Source organism: Lactuca saligna, chromosome 1 (genome assembly GCF_052625555.1).
Source record: "Lactuca saligna cultivar CGN05327 chromosome 1, ASM5262555v1, whole genome shotgun sequence".
NCBI lineage: Eukaryota > Viridiplantae > Streptophyta > Magnoliopsida > Asterales > Asteraceae > Lactuca > Lactuca saligna.
This window is the reverse complement of record NC_136417.1, coordinates 34,686,734-34,710,280: the sequence shown is the minus strand read 5'-3', so window position 1 is coordinate 34,710,280 and position 23,547 is coordinate 34,686,734. Positions and strand designations below refer to the sequence as shown.

General features: G+C 38.1%; 2 protein-coding genes across 2 annotated transcripts; both read right to left on the bottom strand.

Annotated features, from left to right (window-relative positions):
- Positions 1 to 3,189: 3,189 nt before the first annotated feature.
- On the bottom strand, positions 3,190 to 22,429 carry LOC145032460 (receptor like protein kinase S.2-like). Its single transcript, XM_078981276.1, has 11 exons — positions 22,300 to 22,429; positions 21,506 to 22,077; positions 19,570 to 21,060; positions 19,411 to 19,476; positions 16,773 to 17,768; positions 6,650 to 7,552; positions 6,190 to 6,339; positions 4,811 to 4,917; positions 4,324 to 4,684; positions 3,961 to 4,193; positions 3,190 to 3,710 (listed from the first exon to the last, which is right to left on the bottom strand). The coding sequence occupies exons 3-11, from the start codon at positions 19,735 to 19,737 to the stop codon at positions 3,305 to 3,307; spliced, it is 3,390 nt and encodes a 1,129-aa protein (XP_078837402.1). The 5' UTR covers positions 19,738 to 21,060; positions 21,506 to 22,077; positions 22,300 to 22,429; the 3' UTR covers positions 3,190 to 3,304.
- LOC145004717 (putative serine/threonine-protein kinase PBL28) lies at positions 19,849 to 20,844 on the bottom strand. The gene has a single exon (XM_078963700.1). It carries the CDS (start codon positions 20,842 to 20,844, stop codon positions 19,849 to 19,851), a length of 996 nt encoding a protein of 331 aa, XP_078819826.1.
- Positions 22,430 to 23,547: the final 1,118 nt, after the last annotated feature.

Below are 23,547 nucleotides of genomic sequence, written 5' to 3'. Positions count from 1 at the left end.
CTGGCCATAAAAAGGCCGATTATCCTAGGTTGCAGGAAGGAGGAGGAGCAGTGGCGTCGCCTGCGCCCGATATGATGAGGATTATTGATGGCACCCTGCTAAGGCGGATGCTCCAGCGATGAAGAGCCACGCATTTCATTTGACCACCGAGGAAACTCAGACAGCGCCAGACGTTGTGCTTGGTACGTATTTTATCTTCCCGCTTTAGATTTATTGCATTGCTTATGTGTATATTGTGCTTATATATAGGGACCTTTTTGGTCAATGGTATATATGCTCACGTTTTGTTCGATTCGGGAGCTACCCGGTCGTTTGTGTCTCTTGAGCTTAGCAAGAAGTTTTGGGATGTGCCAGGAACTTTGGATTCCTCGCTTGAGGTGGAGATTACAGATGACCGCACCATGAATGCTACGAGGGTGTATCGAGATTGTGTCATGAATGTTCTTGTGAGAAGTTTCGTGTTGATCTAGTCTCGATATTGTTGTGAGGGCTAAAGGTGATTGTCGGGACGGACTGGTTGGGGGCCAACGAGGCCATGATCGATTATGAGCGCCAGCTAGTGAGGGTTATTCATGGTTGAGAGGGCCTCGCAGGGCCGACCCTCGGCTCAGCTGCGAGAGCTAGGACATTTATGCAGCAAGGTTGTATGGGATTTCTGGCATATATCTTGGATACGAGGGTTGAGACCACGACAGATGTGGGAAGTGTGCTGGTTGTACAGGAGTTTTAGGATGTCTTTCTCGATGAGTTATCGGAAGTGCCTCCGGAGAGGCAAGTGGAGTTTTGCATTGATTTCATGTCGGGTGTCGCTCCGATAGCGAAGGTATCGTACCAGATAGCACCGCCTGAGATGCAGGAGATATCTATGCAGCTTCAAGAGCTGCTAGACCGAGGGTTTATCCGTCTAAGCAGTTACTCGTGGGGAGCTATGATCTTGTTCATGAAAAAGAAGGATGGGTCACACATGATGTGCATTGATTTCCGAGAGCTAAACAAGCTAACGGTGAAAAACCGTTATCCGTTACCGAGGATCGATGATTTGTTCGATCAGCTATAGGGTGTGTCTTGGTTTTCCAAGAGTGACTTAGCGTGTCCTAGCCCCTAAGAATCCCCAACTCAAAAAAAAAAAAAAAAAAAAAAAAATCAGTCTTTAGTCTCCAAACTCACGACTCCGTGTCTCCCGTCTTCGTTGATTGAGGCATCGAGTCATCGACTGTTGCGGTATCGCACGCACACCACTCGTCGTCGTCACTTCTGTTTATGACTTTATGTTGAATATTTAAGACTTTATGATTTTATTTTATTTGTATTTTTTAATTTCATTTTAAAATGTATTACTTATTAAATAAGTTATACGGATTGGGTTCGACCCACTGATCCACAAACCACGAACCCATATACTTATACGGGTTATATGGGTTGGGTTGGGTTGATGTTTTCAACCCGACAACCCGTGATCCACCACCCACCAACCCATATATTATATGCGTTGGGTTGGGTTAATGTATTCTGACCCGCCAACCCGAACCAACTCAATTGCCAAGCCTAGTTGGTTATATAGGTAAATGTATCAAACATTAGTAAAAGTGGGCCTAAGTTGCTGTTAGCTTATCAAACGGGAACTAATAGAGAAAGTGAAAGCAGCCTGAAGCCCTAAAGCGTGAAGCTGGTGCTGCTGAGGATTAATTTGCAATATATATACAAAAATAAAAAATAAAAAATAAAAAATAAAAAATAAAAATGAATAAAAAAAATAAAAATAAATAAAAAAGAAGGGTCTAGTTGTAAATGTCCAAACTATATATTAATCGCATCAGGATATTCTCGGTTTATTCTTTAAATGCGAGAGCTGTTTCAATCAAAGAGTTCATACTGAGTGTTCATCAACTTTAAATTTTTATGTCCATCCTAATCAAGGAAGAAATACACATCAGTTGATTTTTTGATATATTTTGACGAGATTAGGAGAAAAGAGAAACGAGACCTTAAAATTACAACGATGAACTTCTGAAAAAACGCGACATATGTGGAAAAGTACATCAAAGAAACACACGGTAGAACTCTCCAATTAAGATCGCAACAATGAAATTTAGAACATCTCACAGTTATTTATCGTCACGACGAATCAGATCTGAGAGCCCAGGTGGTAGCTTAGTAGTGGTTCCATCTTTGACTATCAAATCTTCGGTACCTGAAGTCTTTGCGTGAGGATTCACCTTACTACGTGAAGGAGGGTTAACATAGGGATCTTGTACATCTTCATCTTCGATAAAAGACTCAGGTCTTGGAGCCACATCTTCAAACGATCGGTTGTTACTGGTATTACCGGAACAACCACGGTTTTGCCCGTCATCTACCCCTGAAGCCTTAACCTTCCTAAACTCTGAGTGGGATGGTGGTTCAGACATTGTAGGAGATGTTGAATATTATTCCAATATGGTCCTACTTATAGGAGGAATGCATACACATCTACTTAATATCATGACGAATAAGATGACCTTGTTTCTTACATTTTCCAATAAAATAACTTTTTTATAACTTGTATATCAATAGGGCTTAGCGTTTGAACAGAATACTTAAACTGCAACAAAAACCGAACCGAATTAGAACCAAATAAACTATCCGGTTCGGTTCTCGAATATGTATTTTAGACTTAGCTATTTGGTTTTCAGGTATTTCAGTCTGGGTTATCCAAATAACTGTTTAATCGGTTCTAAAGGAATCGGACCGATCCGGTTCGTTTCTTGGATGCATGCATATATCAATCGTTATATTTTTTATAGATGAATTGATATGAGTTAGCATTTAACATTAACATCATAAAATATTAGATTATTTAAAAAGCTGTAAAACCCAAAGACATAAATACTTTAATACATCCGAAAGTATATCTTATTACATATCTAATATCTTAACTAATTACAAAAACAATCCTCTAAGTTTTTTTTTTTTTTTTTAAGTACCATACAATACGGTTTATTCAGTTCTTTTCGGTTCTTAGTCATATTGTAAATGTTATTCAATTCAATTTATTCGGATAAGAACAAACCTGTATTGGATTAATCAATCTGACTTTCGATCAATTTCTCTAATTAGTCTTATTTGGTTTTCAGTTTATTCAGATCCGGTCTGGTTCCGGCCCGAATAACACCCCTAATTTAATTTGTAAGATTACAAATCTTAAAAAGATTGTTGCGATTATATTGCTACATGTTTATTTATTATATAAAAAATAATATATACGTAAGAATGCACAAATGTATTGTTGAGTGAGTTTGCATTCATCATTTCACTGTATATATTCTTACATTGCTCGAAATTCCAGACCACATAAGATAAGGCCTGACATAGTCCCCTCGTAAATAATTAGTTTCAATTTGACATGAAAATGATCATTTTCAAGTTTGTGCTTTGAGTTCAATTTCCAAACCCTAACCTCCATCCATCCGTCGGCCCGTTGTTTTGGAGCTTGATTTGTATCATGTAAATTCCAAGGCCTTGGGCATCTAAAATAAAGAATTTCAGGCTTTTTGTTGTTTCCATGGAGTAAATTATGTACTTTCACAGGACAATGCAGCCCAATACATTTTTCTGAAATCTTAAATACAAGGTAGCACACATACTCCGTATCTCCGGATAACCATTCGCTTTTTATCCTGCAATTGATACGAAGTACTTGCTGTGGTAGGAGCTCGATCTCCTCTCCGAATCTGCAGATACATATAACATGTCATTACATACATACCTTTTATTGAAGTCTTTGAAATCACTTGGATAAAATATAACTTTTCTCAATAAGGTATTGATGCGACATTGGTACTTTATTATCAAATACACAATACTGTGACTTCCAATTATGACATCTTGGTTAGCATGATCAATTTTTTTACATTTAGCTAAACAAGGCTAAGCATTTCTAAACTTTTATAGGCATAATTAAGTTGGATTCAAATCACAAACCTGGATTGCGTTGATGGTTTCATTTGAAATGGCATTGCATTAGGATATTCCAAAAGAGCCGCCTTCGCTGAAAGCATAAGATGTTTCTTTCCATTCACCAGCAAAAGAATCTTTTCACCATCATTAAATATTTCTTCACAATTAGTTGGCAATTTTTGCAACTGGACCACATTTAAGTCTGATTTCAAGACTTTTGGGACATTCTTTAATTCATCGATCTCTTCATCTTTCACCTGCACACAAGTTGTACGAGGATGTTATAAACATGTAACCTAGAACGTGAAAATGTTGTCCGTGAATCCTTTGTTACAGTATACAAACAAAGCATATAGAATGGGAACCAAAGAATATTTTGAAACTTGCATTGTCAATGGCTAGAAACTGAATGCCTTCGACATAGATGGCACGACTTCCACAATAGCATCGTGAAAAGCTCTCTAGTAGAAACTCAAAATCAATATCTTCCTTGTCAATTGAGAATCGACACAATTCAATCATCATCCATCCATCTTCTCTCCAAGTTGCAAAATATGCATGTAAGGTCTCGATCCCCAATTTGTACTTCAAGTTCACGTACATCCCTTTAGCTAGAGATTTTCTTGGACCACAAAATTTAAAGAAGAGACGAACACTATAATTGACACCACGAGCTAAAAGTTGAGGTCTTATCTTTAATCGGATCTTTAGATTCGAGAGATCTGACATCTTTGCTACTTTAGGAAACCTGCATATTTCGTAGCATATTAATGTTTAAATCCGAATCCCTATCCAAAACTACAATGAAATTAAGGAGGGTGCATCTTTACACCCACACATAAAAACACATCGACACTGAGAAAGAGAGTGGAACCTTGATTCTGGAATAGATTGCCACTTATGTGACAGACTGTGTTTGTATGAAAACTTTCGTGCTGATATCATTTCATTTCTTTCTCCATTATCTCCTAGTGAAAACAACTGTTATACAAGACAAAATAAATCAAACTCAGTTTCTATTATTTGTAAGTACATGCCGATTCGTATGGAAATGTTCATTTAAATTAAAAGAATTGAAAATAGCGTAAATAATGAATGATATTTTGTGTAAAGGATGTCATGGAAAGCAATTGTCATTTATGGTGAGCATAAGTGGGTACTAGAACAGTGGTCCTTAGAATTTGGAACCCATTCAGGTACTGGGTGTGTGGTTCTTAAAGTTTTTTTAAATGTAGTCATTAATTACAAACCATAAATATAACAATAGAAACCATAAAAACCAAATCCATTACAAAGTTCAAACCAAAAATACTAATAATAATAATAATAATAATAAAACTATTATAAATGATAAGCATTAATCATTTCAACCTATAAAACCTAAGGAGGCGTTTGGCACACAGTTACAAATTTAACTAGTACTATTAATTGGATCACTATTTTCTATTTTGCATGAGAAGTTGTATCATTACTAACAAGAAATATAAAGCCCAGCTTTCCAAATTGACAAGAGTGACTAAAGATATATCTATCACAAATACAATGGACTGTCTTTAGCATTATATTATATAGTAGGAAATGACAGAAACATTATATTGCTAGTATATATTAGCAAGCAATATAAATTCAAGTATCCATTTTTAGGAGATAACAAAATATCATTTTTATTATTTAATATGAAGTCTCTTGAAACCAATACATCAACCTGTAGGGATCTTTATCAAATCACGTTTGCTACTAAATCCTATTAACATTTAACAAAAATGACGATTAGTTTAACAAGTATTCTTGTATAAACATAATTAGTTTTCGTTTGACCGGTTTAAAGAAATGCAAAAGTTGAGTCAAGTTTGTAGATAATAAAACATTAAGAGAACACATAGTATCTCGAAATCGGTTCCAAATGGTACCCAACAGGTAAAGGTTCAAAAAAGTAAGAAACAAAACCAAAATCAAAACCGGTCCCTATCAGTTCCATATTTTAGGAACCGAACCAAAACAATTCACATCGGAATCGGTGCTGGAACTGACAGTGCCCCTAATTGTGAACAATCAGAAGCAAGAGTACTTTAGTTCTAAACTTGGGGGGTTATTTTGTGGTGCTTTAAGATACGGACATTTGAACGATCGAGTAAAATTACATAAACTGGAAAATCGAAAATGTCTATCGGCCTTCATGAATTTTAAAGAACAAAAAATGCTTGGATTGTACAGAAAACAGAACATGGATGGATATGAGAAGGAGCTAATTACCACTTTGTCATGTTGAAGAAGGATTCCTTTGCAGAGCATGTTGTAGAGTTCCTTTTTCTTTTCGGTAGAGTAGACATCACAAGAATTTGACATCTTGAATATTTCTTCATAGTCATTAGGCAATTTGGGCTTCCATATTACATAATCTTCCTGTATATTTTTTATCAATAAGAAAATCAATATTTCAATTCTAGCACCACACAATTATTTGCACTTTAATAAGCAACTCAATTTCATTCATATATTCTTTTTCTTTTTTCACTTTACGATGAAAATAATAAATTCAACCAACAAATGGTCTTTATAATATTACTCATACCCTCTATTTATTTGTTGCTTATGAAAAAATATTGTTTAATATTCATACAAACTTTTAATTTAGTTATGCCTTTATACCTATTTATTTACACATTGTCAACACAATAAATGAAAAGAAATTCCAAATAAAACGTAATCTTACTTGAAATTCCAATGCTTTCTTCAGTCGTAGTAGCACGTCATGTGTTGTTGGTCGCTTTTCTCTTTCATGATATAAGCATTCATAAGCAAGATTTTGAAATGTAATCAATGATTCTGGCACAACTTGTTCCTTTATACCTCCAAACACGATCTCATTTAGTGTTCCATTTTCATAATGATTTTTATACAAATCTGTTAGATCTGCAATTTGGATACTGTTGTCTTCATGTACTAATCTTCCACATAAGATCTCAATTAAAACTACACCAAACGAGTAGATGTCAGAGTGCGCTGTTAAGTAGCCGAGTTTCAAGTACACTGGGTCACGATAATTTATTGCGCCACAAGCATTGTCGGTGACAAAGTCCATTTCACTATTTATTGGACTTATTAATGAAAGCCCAAAATCACAAATTTTTGCTTTCCAATCATCAGTGAGTAGAATGCTTGAGCTTTTGATGTCTCTATGTATCACCACCTCTTGTCTATCACCTCCAGATCCATGAAGGAAATCCAACCCGCTGGCAATATCAATGCTTATCTGAAGCCGTTTCATCCATGTAAGGGCATAGTCCTTCAAGTGCATAACTAGACTTCCTCTAGATGCAAATTCATAAACAATAATATTTTCGACAATTTCGTAGCAAAAGCCTACAAGACTAATGACACTCTCATGTTTATAATCCTGAAGAATTTCAAGTTCCGTCATAAATTCATTTTTGTGTTGACCACCATCGCTATTCAATCGTTTTGCAGCAACTGTATGACATCGGTTAGCGCGAGTAACTTCCCCTCTGTAAACTCTCGCAGATCCTCCTCTTCCAATGAGGTTGTTATCACTGAAGTTATTAGTGGCCAAGTTTATGTCTTCAAGTGAAATCTTGAGATTATCCCTGTGGTTTTCCTATAAATAATATTGGGACCCCAATGAATTTAAAAACTCAAAACAAATTGGAATTAATTCGTATCAAAATCTATTTTGGTTCTATGTATGGTTATTGCTTGCACTAATGTGTTTAGATATGTTTCGTCCCAAACTGAAATATTTTGAAATCAAAGTAACTAAATTAGTTTAGCAATAAAAATTAAAGGATTCTTCTGATTAATATTTGGTATATTTCCTTGAATCATGAATGTACATGATACAACAATATATATATATATATATATATATATATATATATATATATATATATATATATATATATATATATATACACCAAATACAAAGCTTGGGATATACATGCGCTAACCTACAAGAACTTTGACGGATTATAAGCTGTCTACTAAGATGCCCCAGCAGTTTGAGGGGGATATAGAAGTAACAATCAAACTGATACGAAACTATGTGTGAACAAATTAAGGAGATGGAAGCCCTTTGGTGAATATGTCAGCATACTGATATCTGGACGGGATATATATGAAGGGCGCGAACATGACCGATGTCAACCTTGTCTCTGATCAAGTTTATATCAAGCTTGATGTGTTTGATTCGCTGATGTTGAACCAGATTTGCTGACATGTATATGGCATCAACATCGTCACAGGAGATAATAGCAGCATAACAAGTTGAGAGATGAAGTTCTCGCAGGAGATTGTGAAGCCATGCAGTTTCAACCACAGCTTTGGCTAAGCCCCGATACTTGGCCTCAACGCTCTGGAAATGGTGTGTTGTCGTTTGGCGAACCACAATACTAGATTGTCAACGAGTAATTTGTTAGAGCCAAGGAAGTAATGGAAGTTTGTGGTCTAGAGTGTCTGGGATGTAGCGTTGGATGCACTTGAGTGCGTGAAGGTTTCATTCCTAGGGATTGTGCATGTAAACACACACTTGCTAAACAGCAAAAGCGGTCCAGTAAATGTTACGTACTACAATGCCCCCGCAAGACTGGAGTAGTGAAAAGGGTGGGAAACTGGTTTTCCAGCTTATCAATCTGACAGCTGGATCAACCGGATTCTTGCACGGGTTACAATTTTCTATATTTGCTCGCCGAGATTCCGAGAAAGTACTATAATTACAAAAGAATCGATGCCTTTCACTGATAAAGGAGAGGATTAAATACCCAATGTACAGAGAGATTACAGGAGGAAATTGGGGAAAATCTAGGCTAAATAAGGAAGTACTAATTTACATTAATTACACAGTAAATATAAGATCGGAAATATACAGAAGGTGTATATTTTGGTTAATACTCCCCCGCAGTCGAATGGTTGGCTGGCCGAATAGAGAGACTGGAACGGAAGCGGGTGAATAGCTGACGGGGTAATCCCTTGGTAAATATATCTGCGTATTGGTAATCAGCAGGGACATGTAGAACGCGAAGGGAACCCATGCGAACTTTTTCGCGAACGAAATGGATGTCAATCTCAATATGCTTCGTGCGTTGGTGCTGAACCGGGTTTTGAGTAAGATATACAGCTGAAATGTTGTCACAATAAATAATCGTTGCCTGGCGAAGCGGAAGATGGAGCTCGAGGAGTAAGTTGCGTAGCCATGTAGTTTCAGCTGCGGCGTTGGCAACGCCTTTGTACTCGGCTTCGGCACTGGACCGGGAGATAGTTGGTTGTCGTTTGGACGACCATGAAATGAGATTATCACCGAGAAATACACAATAGCCGGATGTGGACCGTCGAGAGTCGGGACATCCCCCCCAATCTGCGTCGGAGTATGCAGTGAGTTTTGTAGATTTGGAGGGAGAAATATGGAGTCCATGATTACGGGTGCCTTGGAGGTATCGTAGAATACGTTTCAGAAAGTTAAAATGTGGATCGCGAGGGGCATGCATAAAGAGGCATACTTGTTGGACAGCATACGCAATGTCGGGGCGAGTGAAGGTTAAGTACTGTAATGCTCCAGCGAGGCTGCGATATAGAGTCGTGTCTTGCATTAGGTCGCCGACAGTTGTGCTGAGTTTAGAGTTAGTGTCAACAGGAGTGGCACAAGGTTTACATTGTTGCATGTTCGCCCGGTGAAGAATATCATCCACATATTGTTCTTGGGTAAGAAATAATCCTCCATTTTGATGTTTCACTTGGATGCCGAGGAAGTGATGAAGAGGCCCAAGGTCCGACATAGCAAACTCTTTGGATAATAGAGTGATGAAGTGTCGAAGAGTTGTGTCATCAGAAGCGGTCAAGACGATGTCATCCACATAAAGAAGAAGATATGCCATTTTTGTGCCTCGTTGGAAGACAAAAAGAGAGGTATCACTTTTGGTACTTTTAAAACCACATGTGTGAATGAATGTTGCAAAGCGATGATACCAAGCTCTCGGGGCTTGTTTAAGCCCGTATAAAGATTTTCGTAACCGACAAACATGTGTTGGGTGTTGTGTGTCCGTGAAACCAGGGGGTTGGAACATATACACAGTCTCGTTGAGATTCCCATGTAAGAATGCATTCTTTACATCTAGTTGGTGTATAGGCCATGATCGGGAAACGGCAAGACTAAGAACTATACGGATTGTGGAAGGTTTTACTACGGGACTGAATGTTTCATTGCAGTCTACTCCGACTTGTTGGCATTTTCCATTAACGACTAAGCGTGCTTTATATCGTGCAAGAGTCCCGTTTGCATGAAATTTGTGCCGGTATATCCACATACAACGTATGACATGAGCCTCGGGGGGACGAGGTACAAGTTCCCATGTGTTGTTATCTATTAGAGCTCTATGTTCATCGATCATGGCGGAGTACCAGTTTGGATCAGATATGGCATGTTTGTGGGATTTGGGAAGAGTTGAAATGGTGGAGGTGTTGGTGTTGGTGTTGGTGTGAAGGTTGAGTGGTGGGTTTGGTTTGGTGATTCCAGCTTTGGAGCGGGTGGTCATGGGATGACAGGATGTAGGTGGGGGTGGCGGAGGTGGAGGGGTTGGTTGGGTTCACCGGGAGTAAGTAAATGGGTAGTATGAGGGTGGGGCAGGGGTAGGTGGGGACGAAGTAGTGTCGGGGGTTTGGTTGGAAGAGGCAGAGGAAAAAGTGGTTTCGGTGGGAGCGGAGATTGATGTGGTTGCTGGGTGGAAGAGGAGAGGAGAGGGTTCTGTTTCAAGGAAAGAGTAATTGTGTGGTGGGTTTAGTGTGTCAGATGCATAAGGAAAAGAAGTTTCATCAAAGGTTACATGTCGGGAGAGAATGACTTTACCCGTGGACATGTCAAGGCATCTATATCCTCGGTATTGGGCTGGGTAACCTAGAAAAAGACAAGGTGTAGACCGAGGTGCGAGTTTGTGTTTGCGGGTGGCGGTTAGGTTGGGAAAGCAGGCACAACCAAAGGTTCGTAGGTGGTCGTAAGTTGGATGTTTGAGGTAGAGGACGGAGGTAGGAGTTCGGTTGTCAAGTAATGGAGTAGGAAGTATGTTGTGCAAGTAGGTAGCGGTATGAAGGGCCTCGACCCAAAAGGAAGGTGGTAAAGAAGCATGGGTAAGTAAGGACAACATGATTTCGTTTATGCGACGGATCATTCGTTCTGCTGTGCCATTTTGTTGAGAGGTGTGTGGGCACGAGAATCGAATGTGAAGACCGGTGGTGGAAGCGAAATTATGGAAGTGGTGATTGTCGAATTCACCGCCCTTGTCACATTGGAAAGTTTTGAGGTTGATATTGAATTGAGTGTGGATATATTTGTAGAAGGCTTTGATTTTGGGAAAAGTTTCTGATTTGTATTTTAAGGGAAACACCCATGTAAAATGGCTGAAATCGTCAATGATGATGAGGTAGTATTTAAAATTAGTTTTGCTGTGGATGGGTGAGGTCCAAAGGTCAACGTGAACTAGATCAAATGGTTTGAGAGTAAAAGATGTGGAATGTTTGAATGGTAGGCGTTTGTGTTTAGCAAGTTGGCAAGAATGACAAACTGATAAACGATCATTTTTATTGCAAGAAATATTTTTATTTTGACTCAGAAAATTTATTACATGATGACCCGGATGACCGAGTCTAAAATGCCAAAGAGGCGAACTAGAAGAAACATAAAAGGATGAAGCTGGAGCGTTGACTTGTTTGGTTAAGGGGTAGAGATCGCCAGAGCTTTCGTGTCTAGAGAGGTGCTTCTTGGTCTTGTAATCCTTTATAGAAAAACCAAAGGAGTCAAATTCAACAGAAAATGAATTATCACGACAAAATTTACGAACGGATATAAGGTCTTTAACGGTATGAGGTGTGTGGAGTATATCTTTCAGATGAATAGGTTTGGATGGATGGGGTGATGTTGTATGACCTGATCCAATAACTGGTACTTGATTTCCATTTGCTACAAACACAGATTTAATAGAAGACAAACTATGGACCGAGATTTTACCTTCGTTGGCTGTGAGATGAGATGTAGATCCGGTGTCCATGTACCAATCATTTTCTTGGTTCAGAGTCATAGCTGAAAAGGCAGCCCCGAGTTCCGAAGGTTCAAGTGGGTTTACTTCTGTAAGATTGGCTTCAACTGGTGGGTGTCGTGGTTGCTGCTGGGCAGAAGAGGTAGGCCAGGGAGAAGCCCATCCAACTTGAGTGGGATATGGACAAGGTGGTAGTGAAGCCCAATATGGGTGGGCCTAGAATGATGGTGGGTATCCGGCCCAGGTAGGGCGTGTTTGATTGGACATAGGGCTTCTGCGATTATTTGACTGGGTTTGTGTTGTCCGACCAGAAGACGTATAACCAGGTCGAGAAGGAGATGCAGAGACAGGTGCTCGACGATTTGTGTTGCGCTGCTGGTTAGGGCGGCCTCTGTTTCCAGATTCGCCACGTCGGGAACTAGAGTTTGCTGGTGGGTTGTGTTCAACAGCAGCAACGATCTCTATGGATGAGTGCGAGTCTCGAGCACGTTGTCGCTGGGTTTCAAGTTGAAGCATGGAGCACGCGGTATCCCATGGAGGTAGGGTTTGATTGATGTAGGCGCCGACTGTGTCAAATTCAGATGGCAACCCACGGATAAGTTGAAGAACCAAACGTTTCTCGTTGACAGGGCAATCGACGTCATTCAGTTGACTTGCCAGATCTTTGAGACGTTGGCAATAAGCTTCAAGGGACGACATTGCTCGAAGGGTAAGGTTTGTGAACTCGTGTTCAAGAGCAGCAGCACGAGATCCTTTGTTGTTGAGGAAGATATTCTGAATTTTGAACCAGGCTTCATATGCTGTAGAGTCCGGTTCAAGTACTCGCGCAAGGAGATCATCTGAAATCGTTCCATAAATCCATTGGAGGACGATGGCATCAATCTCTGACCAGTTTTCATAGGTCGGGTCAGTCTTGGATGGAGGGTCGGAACCATCGATATGGGTAAGGACTCTGTAACCTCTAGCATGAAGTTTGAACAAGCGAACCCATGAAGAGTATGATACCTTGGTACCATCAAGGGTGCGAATCTTGTTCTGTATGTTCGTGACCGTGTAGACGGGATGGAGAGATTTGACAGGAGTTGGGTCTTGATTGTCTGACATCGTGAATAGAGAGGATGATCAGAAACAAAGTAAAGATGTCCAGCTGTAGCTGAGACGGCAGGGAGAGATTTTGGGGTAAGGAGCACTTGGCTCTGATACCATATAATTACAAAAGAATCGATGCCTTTCACTGATAAAGGAGGGGATTAAATACCCAATGTACAGAGAGATTACAGGAGGAAATTGGGGAAAATCTAGGCTAAATAAGGAAGTACTAATTTACATTAATTACACAGTAAATATAAGATCGGAAATATACAGAAGGTGTATATTTTGGTTAATAAGTACATCAATGGCCACAAGTCCTTCATGGAAAACTCGGCACTGAGGTGTGAAATAATCGTAAGTCATAACATGAGAGACTTGACAGAATCCGTGAGGAACATATCATCTACATATAAAAGTAGACATGCAAGCTGTTGCCTCCGGCGTAGAATGAAGAGAGAAGGGCCGGTTTTGTTTTGGCCAAAGCAAAGCATGTGGGGCCTGTTTTAGGCCTTTAGAGACTTTTGTAATTTGCAAACATGGTGTGGGAAAGCCGGATTTGTGAAACCGGGTTGTTGATGCATGAAAATGTCTCGAAGAGGTGGCCGTGAAGGAATGCATTTTTGACATTCGGCCGGTGAATTGGCGGTTGTTGGGAAGCGACAAAAATAAGCATGGTCTGCATGGTTTTGGTGAAGAGTGTTGTCAAACACTCCCCCATGGTCAAATTTGAAAGTACGGATTTCTTTGTCAATTTGTGTAAGGACAAAGGCTCGAAAATGTATGAATTTTGATATGTCATCAACGTAGCATCCTAAAGGATAGACCCACAAGTAATGTGAATTATGGTCTAGAAAAATGATGTATTTTAGGCCGCTTAATCTAGCAATGGAGGGTGTCCATAGATCGGAATGGATTAAATCATTAAATCAAACGGAGCATCAACAATAGTATATTTGAAGCGGAAAAAGGTAAAAACGTGTGTTTGCCAACTTGGCATACATTTCATAATGAGTTTGACAAAGATTTGATTATAGAGATTCCAGGAGATTTGATTATAGAGATTCTAGGAGATTTGATTGACCAGCTCTAATACCATAATAGTTGGTATATTTCCTTGAATCATGAATGTACATGATACAACAATATATATACACCAAATACGATGCTTGGGCTAACATATAAGAACCGGGTTGGACTATAACTTATCTACTAACACTACTTTCATAAGCCTTTAGCAAGCAAACCTGTGTCTTTGTTTTGTAGGTACGGATTGTGAATACGAGAGAGACACACACAGCTATAAAAAAAATAAAAAAATAAAAAAAAGGACCAGTGCTAGTGCCTGAAAAAACCGTGAACTCCCCTGCAACCTAGCCTCCTATTTGTAGGAGACTAAACTAAGCTATTAATTAACCTAATACTACTCTATTGATTTTTTCAAATTCCAGCCTATCTAATTTCATGAATGACTGCCCTTTAAATAGGGATAAACAAACGACCTAAATCAGGAAACAAAGACTCTAAAATCGACTCAAATAATAAAAGATTCTAATTGCCAAAATTAAAAACGGAAACAAGATAACTTCCTAGAATATAAAATACTTATTATCTATTAACTTGGATACTTATCAAGTATGATTCATAACATTACTCCCTTCCTTTGCATTGATCTTGTCCACAAGCTCAAAACCTGGGTACGTGTTGGTAAAAACAGCACGATCATCCCACGTAACATCTTCTTCATCCTCCAACATGATACCAAACAGTTTCGCACACTTATGGCCGATCTAGAACATCTCATCACAGTTAAAGCATAATCCTTTTGCTCACCTTTCCGCCATCTCTGTAGCCGTAAGCCGTTTCAAAACCGGGTTCCGCACTTCAGATTTCACTGTTTCGGCTCCACCACCTGCTGACTCTCGGTTTTTGCTTCCTATCGAGGGTTGATTCCCGGTTAATAGAGGTGCTACAAAACTCCTTGGTCGTCCCTCCTCCGTGAGTTTGAACTCAATCTGTCTGGCTAGGTTCATAGCATAGTATAGTGTGGTGGGTCTAGCAAACTCTACTTCATAACGGATAGCATTAGACAAACCTGCACAAAAATGCCAAATACTTTGCTCCAGAGTCACACCCGTTGCCCTAGCAGCAACTCAAATCCTTCATAATAGTCCTCTACCGTGCCTGTTTGCCTTAATCAAGTTAACTCGCCTAACGGGTTCATGCTCATTGGGGGTCCAAACCTAATTTTGCACTCTTCTGAGAACTCAAACCAATTCAAGCGGGTCTTCATTCTTCGTAGGTTATGGTACCACCCACTAGCCCGACCTTGTAGTGAAAAGGTGGCCTGCCTAACCCAAGCTTCAGTAGGGGTCTGTTGTTCTTCAAAGAAGTCTTCACATCTTTGAAGCCATTCGACTGGATTACCCTTCCCATCATATGTGGGAAACTCCATCTTGGTATTCTTCCCCCACGGTATCCCATATCTTCCATCCCTCCCCAGTTTTTTGGTCCCCCCTGATCCCTTTTGCTTGACCCTTCTGGTTTGAAGGAGTCCCAACAGTGTTTGAAAGGTTGGGGTTCACCTGTCCGCCATGACTCAAAAGCCTTGCTTGATCCTCTTCCTGCACCTTCCTGGATCAAACCCTTACCTCTTCCAGCGAAGCCTCCTTGGTACGAAAACTTACTATTTGGATTGGCACCAAAGGTGGCGCCATGTCCTCTTCCACGCACCTGTTCTGATGGGTCATCAAATCTATCAGACTCAAACATCTTGTCCACGCTCTCATCTTCTTCTTGTCTGTTGGATTTGTTTTGGGTTAGGGTTTGCAATCTCTCTTCCATCACTGCTTGCTTGATCTGCAAGGCTGTCATAGCCGCCTTTAAATCATTGGTACTTGTCTTCAAATCATTGTTGCTTTGTGTTTGTTGGATCATGAACGCTTCCAATTTCTTCATCAGCTCTTCCTGTTGTGTCGACATCACGAGCGGCTCTGATACCAAATTTGTTATGACCCGGGATCTAGATCTCGTGACAGGACCGGTGCTAGTGCCTGAAAAAGCCGTGAACTCCCCTGCAACCTAGCCTCCTGTTTGTAGGAGACTAAACTAAGCTATTAACCTAATATTACTCTATTATTTTTTTCAAATTCCAGCCTATCTTATTTTATGAATGACTGCCCTTTAAATAGGGATAAACAAAAGACCCAAATCAGGAAACAAAGGCTCTAAAATCAACTCAAATAATAAAAGATTCTAATTGCCAAAATTAAAAACGGAAACAAGATAACTTCCTAAAATATAAAATACTTATTATCTATTAACTTGCATACTTATCAAGTATGATTCATAACAAAGAGAGGGTAGGGCCTCATTTTGGAAACATTGTTTATTTAGTTTTTATAATAGGGTTATTAGATAGTTTTTTTTTTAATTATCTATTTCCCACCCCTAGTCACAGCCAAATATGTTAACCCTGTAATCTTCTTATCATCGAGTTTTAATATTGTCTTCTTCTATTCGGGAATTACTGAATTCTTACAACGCACTAAACCTAATCACATACTACAAGAGTCAACATTCTCTGATTCGATTTGCAAGCTTCGGTAGTTAAGCTTACATTCTATCTTTTTAGTGTAACACTACAGGAGCTGAGGAGCCTAAAGCATGAAGGATCATATATTACTGTATATTAAGAGAAAATTTACTTACTTGAAGAATCATTGCATCCTTGATTTTACTTATGACATATCCAATTTTCGGACGGTCGGCTTGAGTCTCTGCCAAACATTTATGCGCGATATTTAGGAATGTATTCAAAGAACCTTGATTGGGCCCTTTACTTAAAGTAAAATTGTTTTCATCAATCTCTTCCTTTACAATAGGATCTAACATTGACGTTAGTGTTCCCTTATTGAAGTGTTGTCGGGCGAAGTGTGCAATCCCCAAGGGATTTTCCTTGGTGTATCTTGTATCATAGGCCAAAGTTCCGGATACAATCTCAAATAGAACAACTCCCAAAGAATAGATATCTGATGCTGCTTTCAAAATCTTTGTGTTCTTATATTCTGGATCCAAATACGTTGGTGTACCTGAAACTTTTGTATGGAGATAACTGGCCTTTTGACTCTCGGGAATGATTTTGGAGAGCCCAAAGTCGGCAATCTTTGCCCTCCACTTATGGTCCAGCAGAATGTTGGCACTCTTTATGTCTCGGTGTATTATCCTTTTTTGGGTGTGAAGGTAATTTAGTCCCTCTGCAATATCAAGACAGATTTGCAGACGCATTGCCCATTTAAGATTAATCATGTTATCTTTACTTCGCAAATTGTCATCAAGGCTTCCCTTGGGAACATACTCGTAGACCAGGAGCATCTTATTAGAATCTTCCTCACAAAATCCAAGAAGAGAGACTATGTTGGGATGCTTACAACTTGTAAGAGTCTTAATTTCTGCAGCAAACGATGTGTCTGCTTGTGTGCCTGTTCTTTTGAAGAGGCGTTTTACAGCTACAGTGCTGCATATCTTGGGCAGACTACTTAAATCCTTTTCTTCTACCGCCGAGGAATATTTTTCACTATCAAAATGTTCAAGCTCTGCTTTGTAGACATCACCAAATGCACCGTACCCAATGCGGTTTTCAGTAAATTTCTGTGTGGCCACCTCTATATCATTATATCCAATCATCAAGTGTTCCATGCCCTTCCACTGCAACATTATATATATGCCAAGGGAAATGAGTGTTAAATTAATGTGTGACAAGGGAAATTAGGAGAGTACTAAGTCTGAGAATGAAATTTAAAAGAAGATGTGTTTTTAAATACAAATTTGAAACCAAAACTACAGCATTGTACGCCAAGGGAAATGAGTGTCTTTAGACCTATATCACTAAAACTAAAAAGACGCCGCCCAAGTATTCTTAGTGTTATTTTATTTTATTTTTTAAACAACCGACCACTTCAGTGTTGAAGGGTTGTGAAACTTGAACATAGACCACTCTAGTTTGGAGGGCTTAATAACCCAAGTGATCACCACTAGGTCGCCTGATAGTGGTTTGAAGCGTTTAAATAGAAGTTTGAAATCAAAACTTTTATGACAAAAAATTATTTACTGGCAAAATATCATTGTGTAGAAAACACCAATAATTTAAGAATACATGTCTTAGAAGAATATGTATAGGTGTTTGGGATTGCTTATTTAATACTTTTTTTTTTCAGAAAAGACTTGTTAGCTTATGTGGTACCTTGGATCAATTTAGGCAGCACCAAAACCGAAAAAGCCGATAAACTGTAGATGTATGTGTGTGTGTGCCCACATGTTTGTTCTAGTTCCTATATTGATTAATTGAAATGAAATGCATTTTATTATTTGGAATCAATTTATATATTAAAAATCGTGAGATGACATGGATTTGAAGTGATCGGCAGAAGATGGCGGGCAAAGGGCTGGGGTTGGTGGGTGTTGAACCCCTTAATATTCTAAAATGATTAAGAAAATTGATAGAATAGACAAAATAAGGGGTTTATTGGTCATTTTACATGCATTTAGCAGAGTTTTCTAATGGAATTTATAAACTGAAGGACCAATTGTAAAAGAAAAAAACACATGAGGACGCATGGTGCATGATTTTTGAAACTTGGACTTATATTGTGAATTTCACTAAACCACTGGAACGATTTCTATAATTTACTCTTATATGTTATTTAAACAATTAAAAATGCTTATTATTGTCCCAAAGGACAATAAGTAAATAATCACTTATAGTAATGGCCTATGACAAAATGCTTATTTGTAATTTTTTTCATTCCCATAATAATTTTTGGGACTTCACTAGCAACCAAATTGCATTCCTTGTACATAATATTTTGAATTTCATTTTTCCATATTATTAATATATATACTATTTGAGTTGCCAAATGAATAGTATACTTTTACATATCATACTTTGGCCACAACAGTTTCATATATTGGTAGTTTGGTGCAGAAAATAAATTACAAAAATTGGCCCTGTAATGTATAGAAAAGGTCCTTGTGCAAAAAAAAAAAATCATGTATTTAAGACTTTAATATGTTTGCAGGTTTGGTCCTTATTTAGAAAATAAATTACAAAAACTATCCTTGTAATTTACAGAAAACGTCCTGTTTCAGATTTTTTTTTTTTTTTTTTTATAGAAATGGTCCATGTGTTTTTTTAAAAAGAAATACAACAATGGTCCCTACCAAATAGAAAATTTATAGATTACGACCCCCAGAAAGCGTGGGTAATATCACCCTAGTTGTAAATCATTTTGAAATTATTTTAGGATATCTTCTAGTTACCAAAGAAATAACTTCAAATGAAAGTAATTACCTTGAAATTAGTGGTTGATGGACCTTCAACCTCAGCAGCAACTTCTAATTTTGGCTTTATTATTAACTGCAACCAGTGAATTGGGATATAAAAGAATGTATATGCAGATTGATCTGCTAGACAGATGAAACAAAAAGGAAGTAAAAACAATGGCCGTACGCTCTTTTCATGTTTCATTTGCAGATCCAAGGCTTTCTCAAGTCTTATGATGATTTGATCTATGTGTGGACGTTCTGCTCGCTCCTCGTTTAAGCAGCTATAGGCTGTTTCTGAATAGATTTTGAACGAATCTTTTTCCATTTGCTTCCAGAGATCTCGATCGATCATATCCTCTAGCTTTCCTTTTTCATAATGGGATATGGCCAATGGAGCTAACAACTCTTGCTCCTGACTTGCGAAGGCCAAGGGGTAAAATTTCTTAAAAGTATTTCCCACAAACTACATCCTCACAAAATCTGACGACTCTGGCCTCATGTGCACCATTCCCCCAAACGACAGCTGCATAGGAAAGGTTTGTGATGTATCTCGCCTGCCAATATCCACCACCGACGGCGGCATAAAAAAGTTGTCTGATGTATCGTCTTGACCCGGCCCCGCCTCCACAGCATCCTGTTTTGTCACACCGGAATGGTGTTTGGACAATGAAGGCGATTCCTCTGTGAACTGAGGTGAGCCCCAGTCCTCCCCTACAATCTCCTCCAGTTTTCCGCCGGTGTCCTCTTGCCCATATTGTTGTGAAGGAATGTATGCTCTCCTTCCACAGAGCACCTCAAATAATACAACCCCAAACGAGTACACGTCCGTTTTGTGAGATACGAATCCAGTCTTTTTATAACTTGGGTCTATATACCTTTTCGTGCCATTAAGATTTGCAAGGTTAAGTCGGTTTCTTCGAGCTGCTGTTATTATCTTGGAAAATTCAAAACCAGATAACTTGGTATTCCAGTTGACATCTAGTAAAATTTTGGAGCTCTTGATGTTACAATGTATGAGGCTAAAATTGCGTTCCTTATCATAATGGATGTAACTTAATGCACGTGCAACGCCAACACATATTTCCAATCTTTGCATCCATGTAAGAGACGGGTCTTTCAGATGTTTTTCAAGACTTCCGTTGGCCTCATGCTTGTATATGATGATCTTCTCATCTTTCTCATCACAGAACCCAACAACAGAGACCAGATTTTCATGCTTAAGACTAGAAAGAGTCGAAATCTCCACCTGCAATACAGCCTTCTTGTATTCATCTTTACCAAGTAGCCTCTTCGCGACAATATCAATCTGTTGTTCAGACCGCAAGAGTCTTCCTTTGTAAACCTTTCTCAATGCACTCTCTCCAATCAGATTTGTATCAGAAAAGCTGTTGGTGGCGGAATCTATATCTTTCAGTGGGATTTGTAAGCGGGCAAAGTGTTTGGAAAAGGATGAAGACATGGTGTTTGTGTTTATCAAGTAGAAATCAGAGCAACAAATGAATTTGGAGGGAGGAGAATTTTTGAATGACACAAGATGTTTTAGTGATTCGTGACAGGAGAAGAAGGAAAAAAAAAAAAAATCCCCCAATTTGTGAATAGAAAAAAGTTCGTCTAGCTTTTTTCATACAAGAGCCAAGCCCTTCATTTCTATATTCCTCAAAATATTTCACTGCCACTGTCTCACATATAAAACAAATGACAAATATCAAATTAGCAAATAGCAAGGCATAGATGCCCGGAAATTGAAAATTTACAAAATCCATTTCAATTTCAATAGAGTTGATGTAACTGGACAGCTGCCTTAAAAATCGCAAAAAAAATGTTATTCCATTTCAATTTGAAATTGAAAAATTACATTTCAATTTCGATGGTGTTGCGCTTGACGTGTACACAGTACAGAATACTCCCATATTTCAATTACAAACAAAATTCCATATCTCCATTTCATAAAAATTAAGGCAACTGTGAACTGTATAGACCATTAACCATACAAGCATAAAACACACTTGAAGTCTTAAACACTCTCAAAATATTAAGCCCTAGATTAATCTTATTAATCTGCTAATTCAAAATTGCAATGTAAGACAAAAAAAAATATTATATATTCGAGTTCATCTTACCTCACGTAAACCGAGAAGTGAGAATATTGGGATGATTCAACCCTTTCAAGTTCATCACAATATTATGCTTTCTGCAAACGATTGCTACTATATTGTCACAGCCCCTTTAAACGATGGCGATGGGCGGCCGGCGAGGATACACACCAGATGGGCCCGTATTCTCCACTCCACAGCTCCACTTACCTTTGCTTTTTTAATGCTAATATCCAATAGTTCACTTGATAAAAGAATCTTATTGACTAATACAACGTTTATGGATTATAGCAGTATTTAATAATTTAATAATGGTAAATTACACAAATTGTCCCTCTCGTTTGGCTTATGTCTAATCTTTATCTTCTTTTTTCATCCGGGGTACCCTTGTAGTTTATTTTTGTTTCTGTCTGGAGCACTAATAAGCTTAAAATAATTACATTATCTTTAATGATATTTAATATTTTCTCTTTTTTTTAATATTTAAATATTATATAATAATGGCCCATGACCCGCCCATATCAACCCTGCCCCCAGCTTATCCCCTCTACCACAATCTACATCTTCTCCGGCAAAACTGTCACCATTGTCTCCCGAATCTGGAAATAAACGATGTTTTTAATTTTTCTATCGAAAATGAAAATTAAATCAAATCCAACATCCCCTTTATTTCTACCTAAATTAAATATGGTATAAAAACATCGGAAATTTTGGCATCGTTTTTCTGAAGATCGAGAAAAATCTCAGAAACAAAGAGTCGTGATAACTCATTAACCAAAACCATATAAACTCATTTCTATCTCAGGAAAAAAAAAATTAACCTTGAAATTTGTAGAGAAAAGTCTTAAAGGTTCATAACAAAAATCTTCAACATCTCCGATAAACTCTGATTTGGGTTGTTGAATCCAAAGTTCATCTCTCTTGCCGAAAAAGGAAACAGAAAAAATGGGTTTTGAACAAAGATCCGCCTTTCTTAATTCTTATTCCACAAAATTAAAGCCATTAAAAAAATGAATAGAAAAATATCTCTAGTTTCATGTGGGACACGAGTGGCAAAAAAACTGATCGTCGAAGTTAACAAATGATTGTTTTGATATGCTGAATAAATCAGCGTCACTGTCATCTTCATCTTCAAGCAAGGGCTAATCTACCTTGGTGTAAGGAGTGTCCAATGGACACTCCTTATATTTGCAATTTTTTCTACATGTTATATAATAAATTTCAAATGGACATTTGATATCTTTTTAATTGGACACGTGTGATACCATATTACTTCAGCAACACAAAAAGGTAATAGAATAGACCCAAAAAGCTATGAAAAAAATTGAATGGTGAATTGGTGGTTAACAAAAATAAAAAATAAAAAAAATTTACAGATCATAAAAAATAATTTGTAACTTCTCACATTATATTCTAAATTGATTTTGTAGGTTTGAGACTGATTATATAAAAATTATAAATGAGGGAAAGAAAACCCTAAAAAGAGAAGTTACAATAAACCCTAAAAAACCAAAAACTACATCGTTTAGACCCAACTAGATTAATGTGGGTTTCACCAGAGGTGTTTTAATGAAGGGACATCTGTGAACTCTATTTGTAGGGGGTTACATGGTTCCTTCATATATACGAATCGAATCATCGATTTCAATAATGGAAGAGAGGATATACAGGGTTTTGTCAAAGATGTTTGACAACAAGGGTGTTTGGTTTTTTTGGAACAAGCGGCTTCATTAGAACAAAAAAAAAAACAACACTTAAGCAATAAGCTCAAGCGACTTACAAGAAACAGTTTAAGTTAAACTAGGGAGGAAGACAAATCATGCCGACATACATTTGATCCGGTTAGAAGTATTTAAGCTAATATCATAGTCGTAATCATGATCATCTGCCTTTTGTTCCTAAAATAATAGCATTTCTCTCCTTCCAGGTCATTCAAAGCGTTGTGTAAATCAAGGACAACAACTTATTCATCTTCTTATTAAAAGCATTCATCTTGAGTAAACCAATAACATCATCACACGAATTAGGTTGCCTCCCAAAAAAGGAAGACCAACTCAATAACCACTACC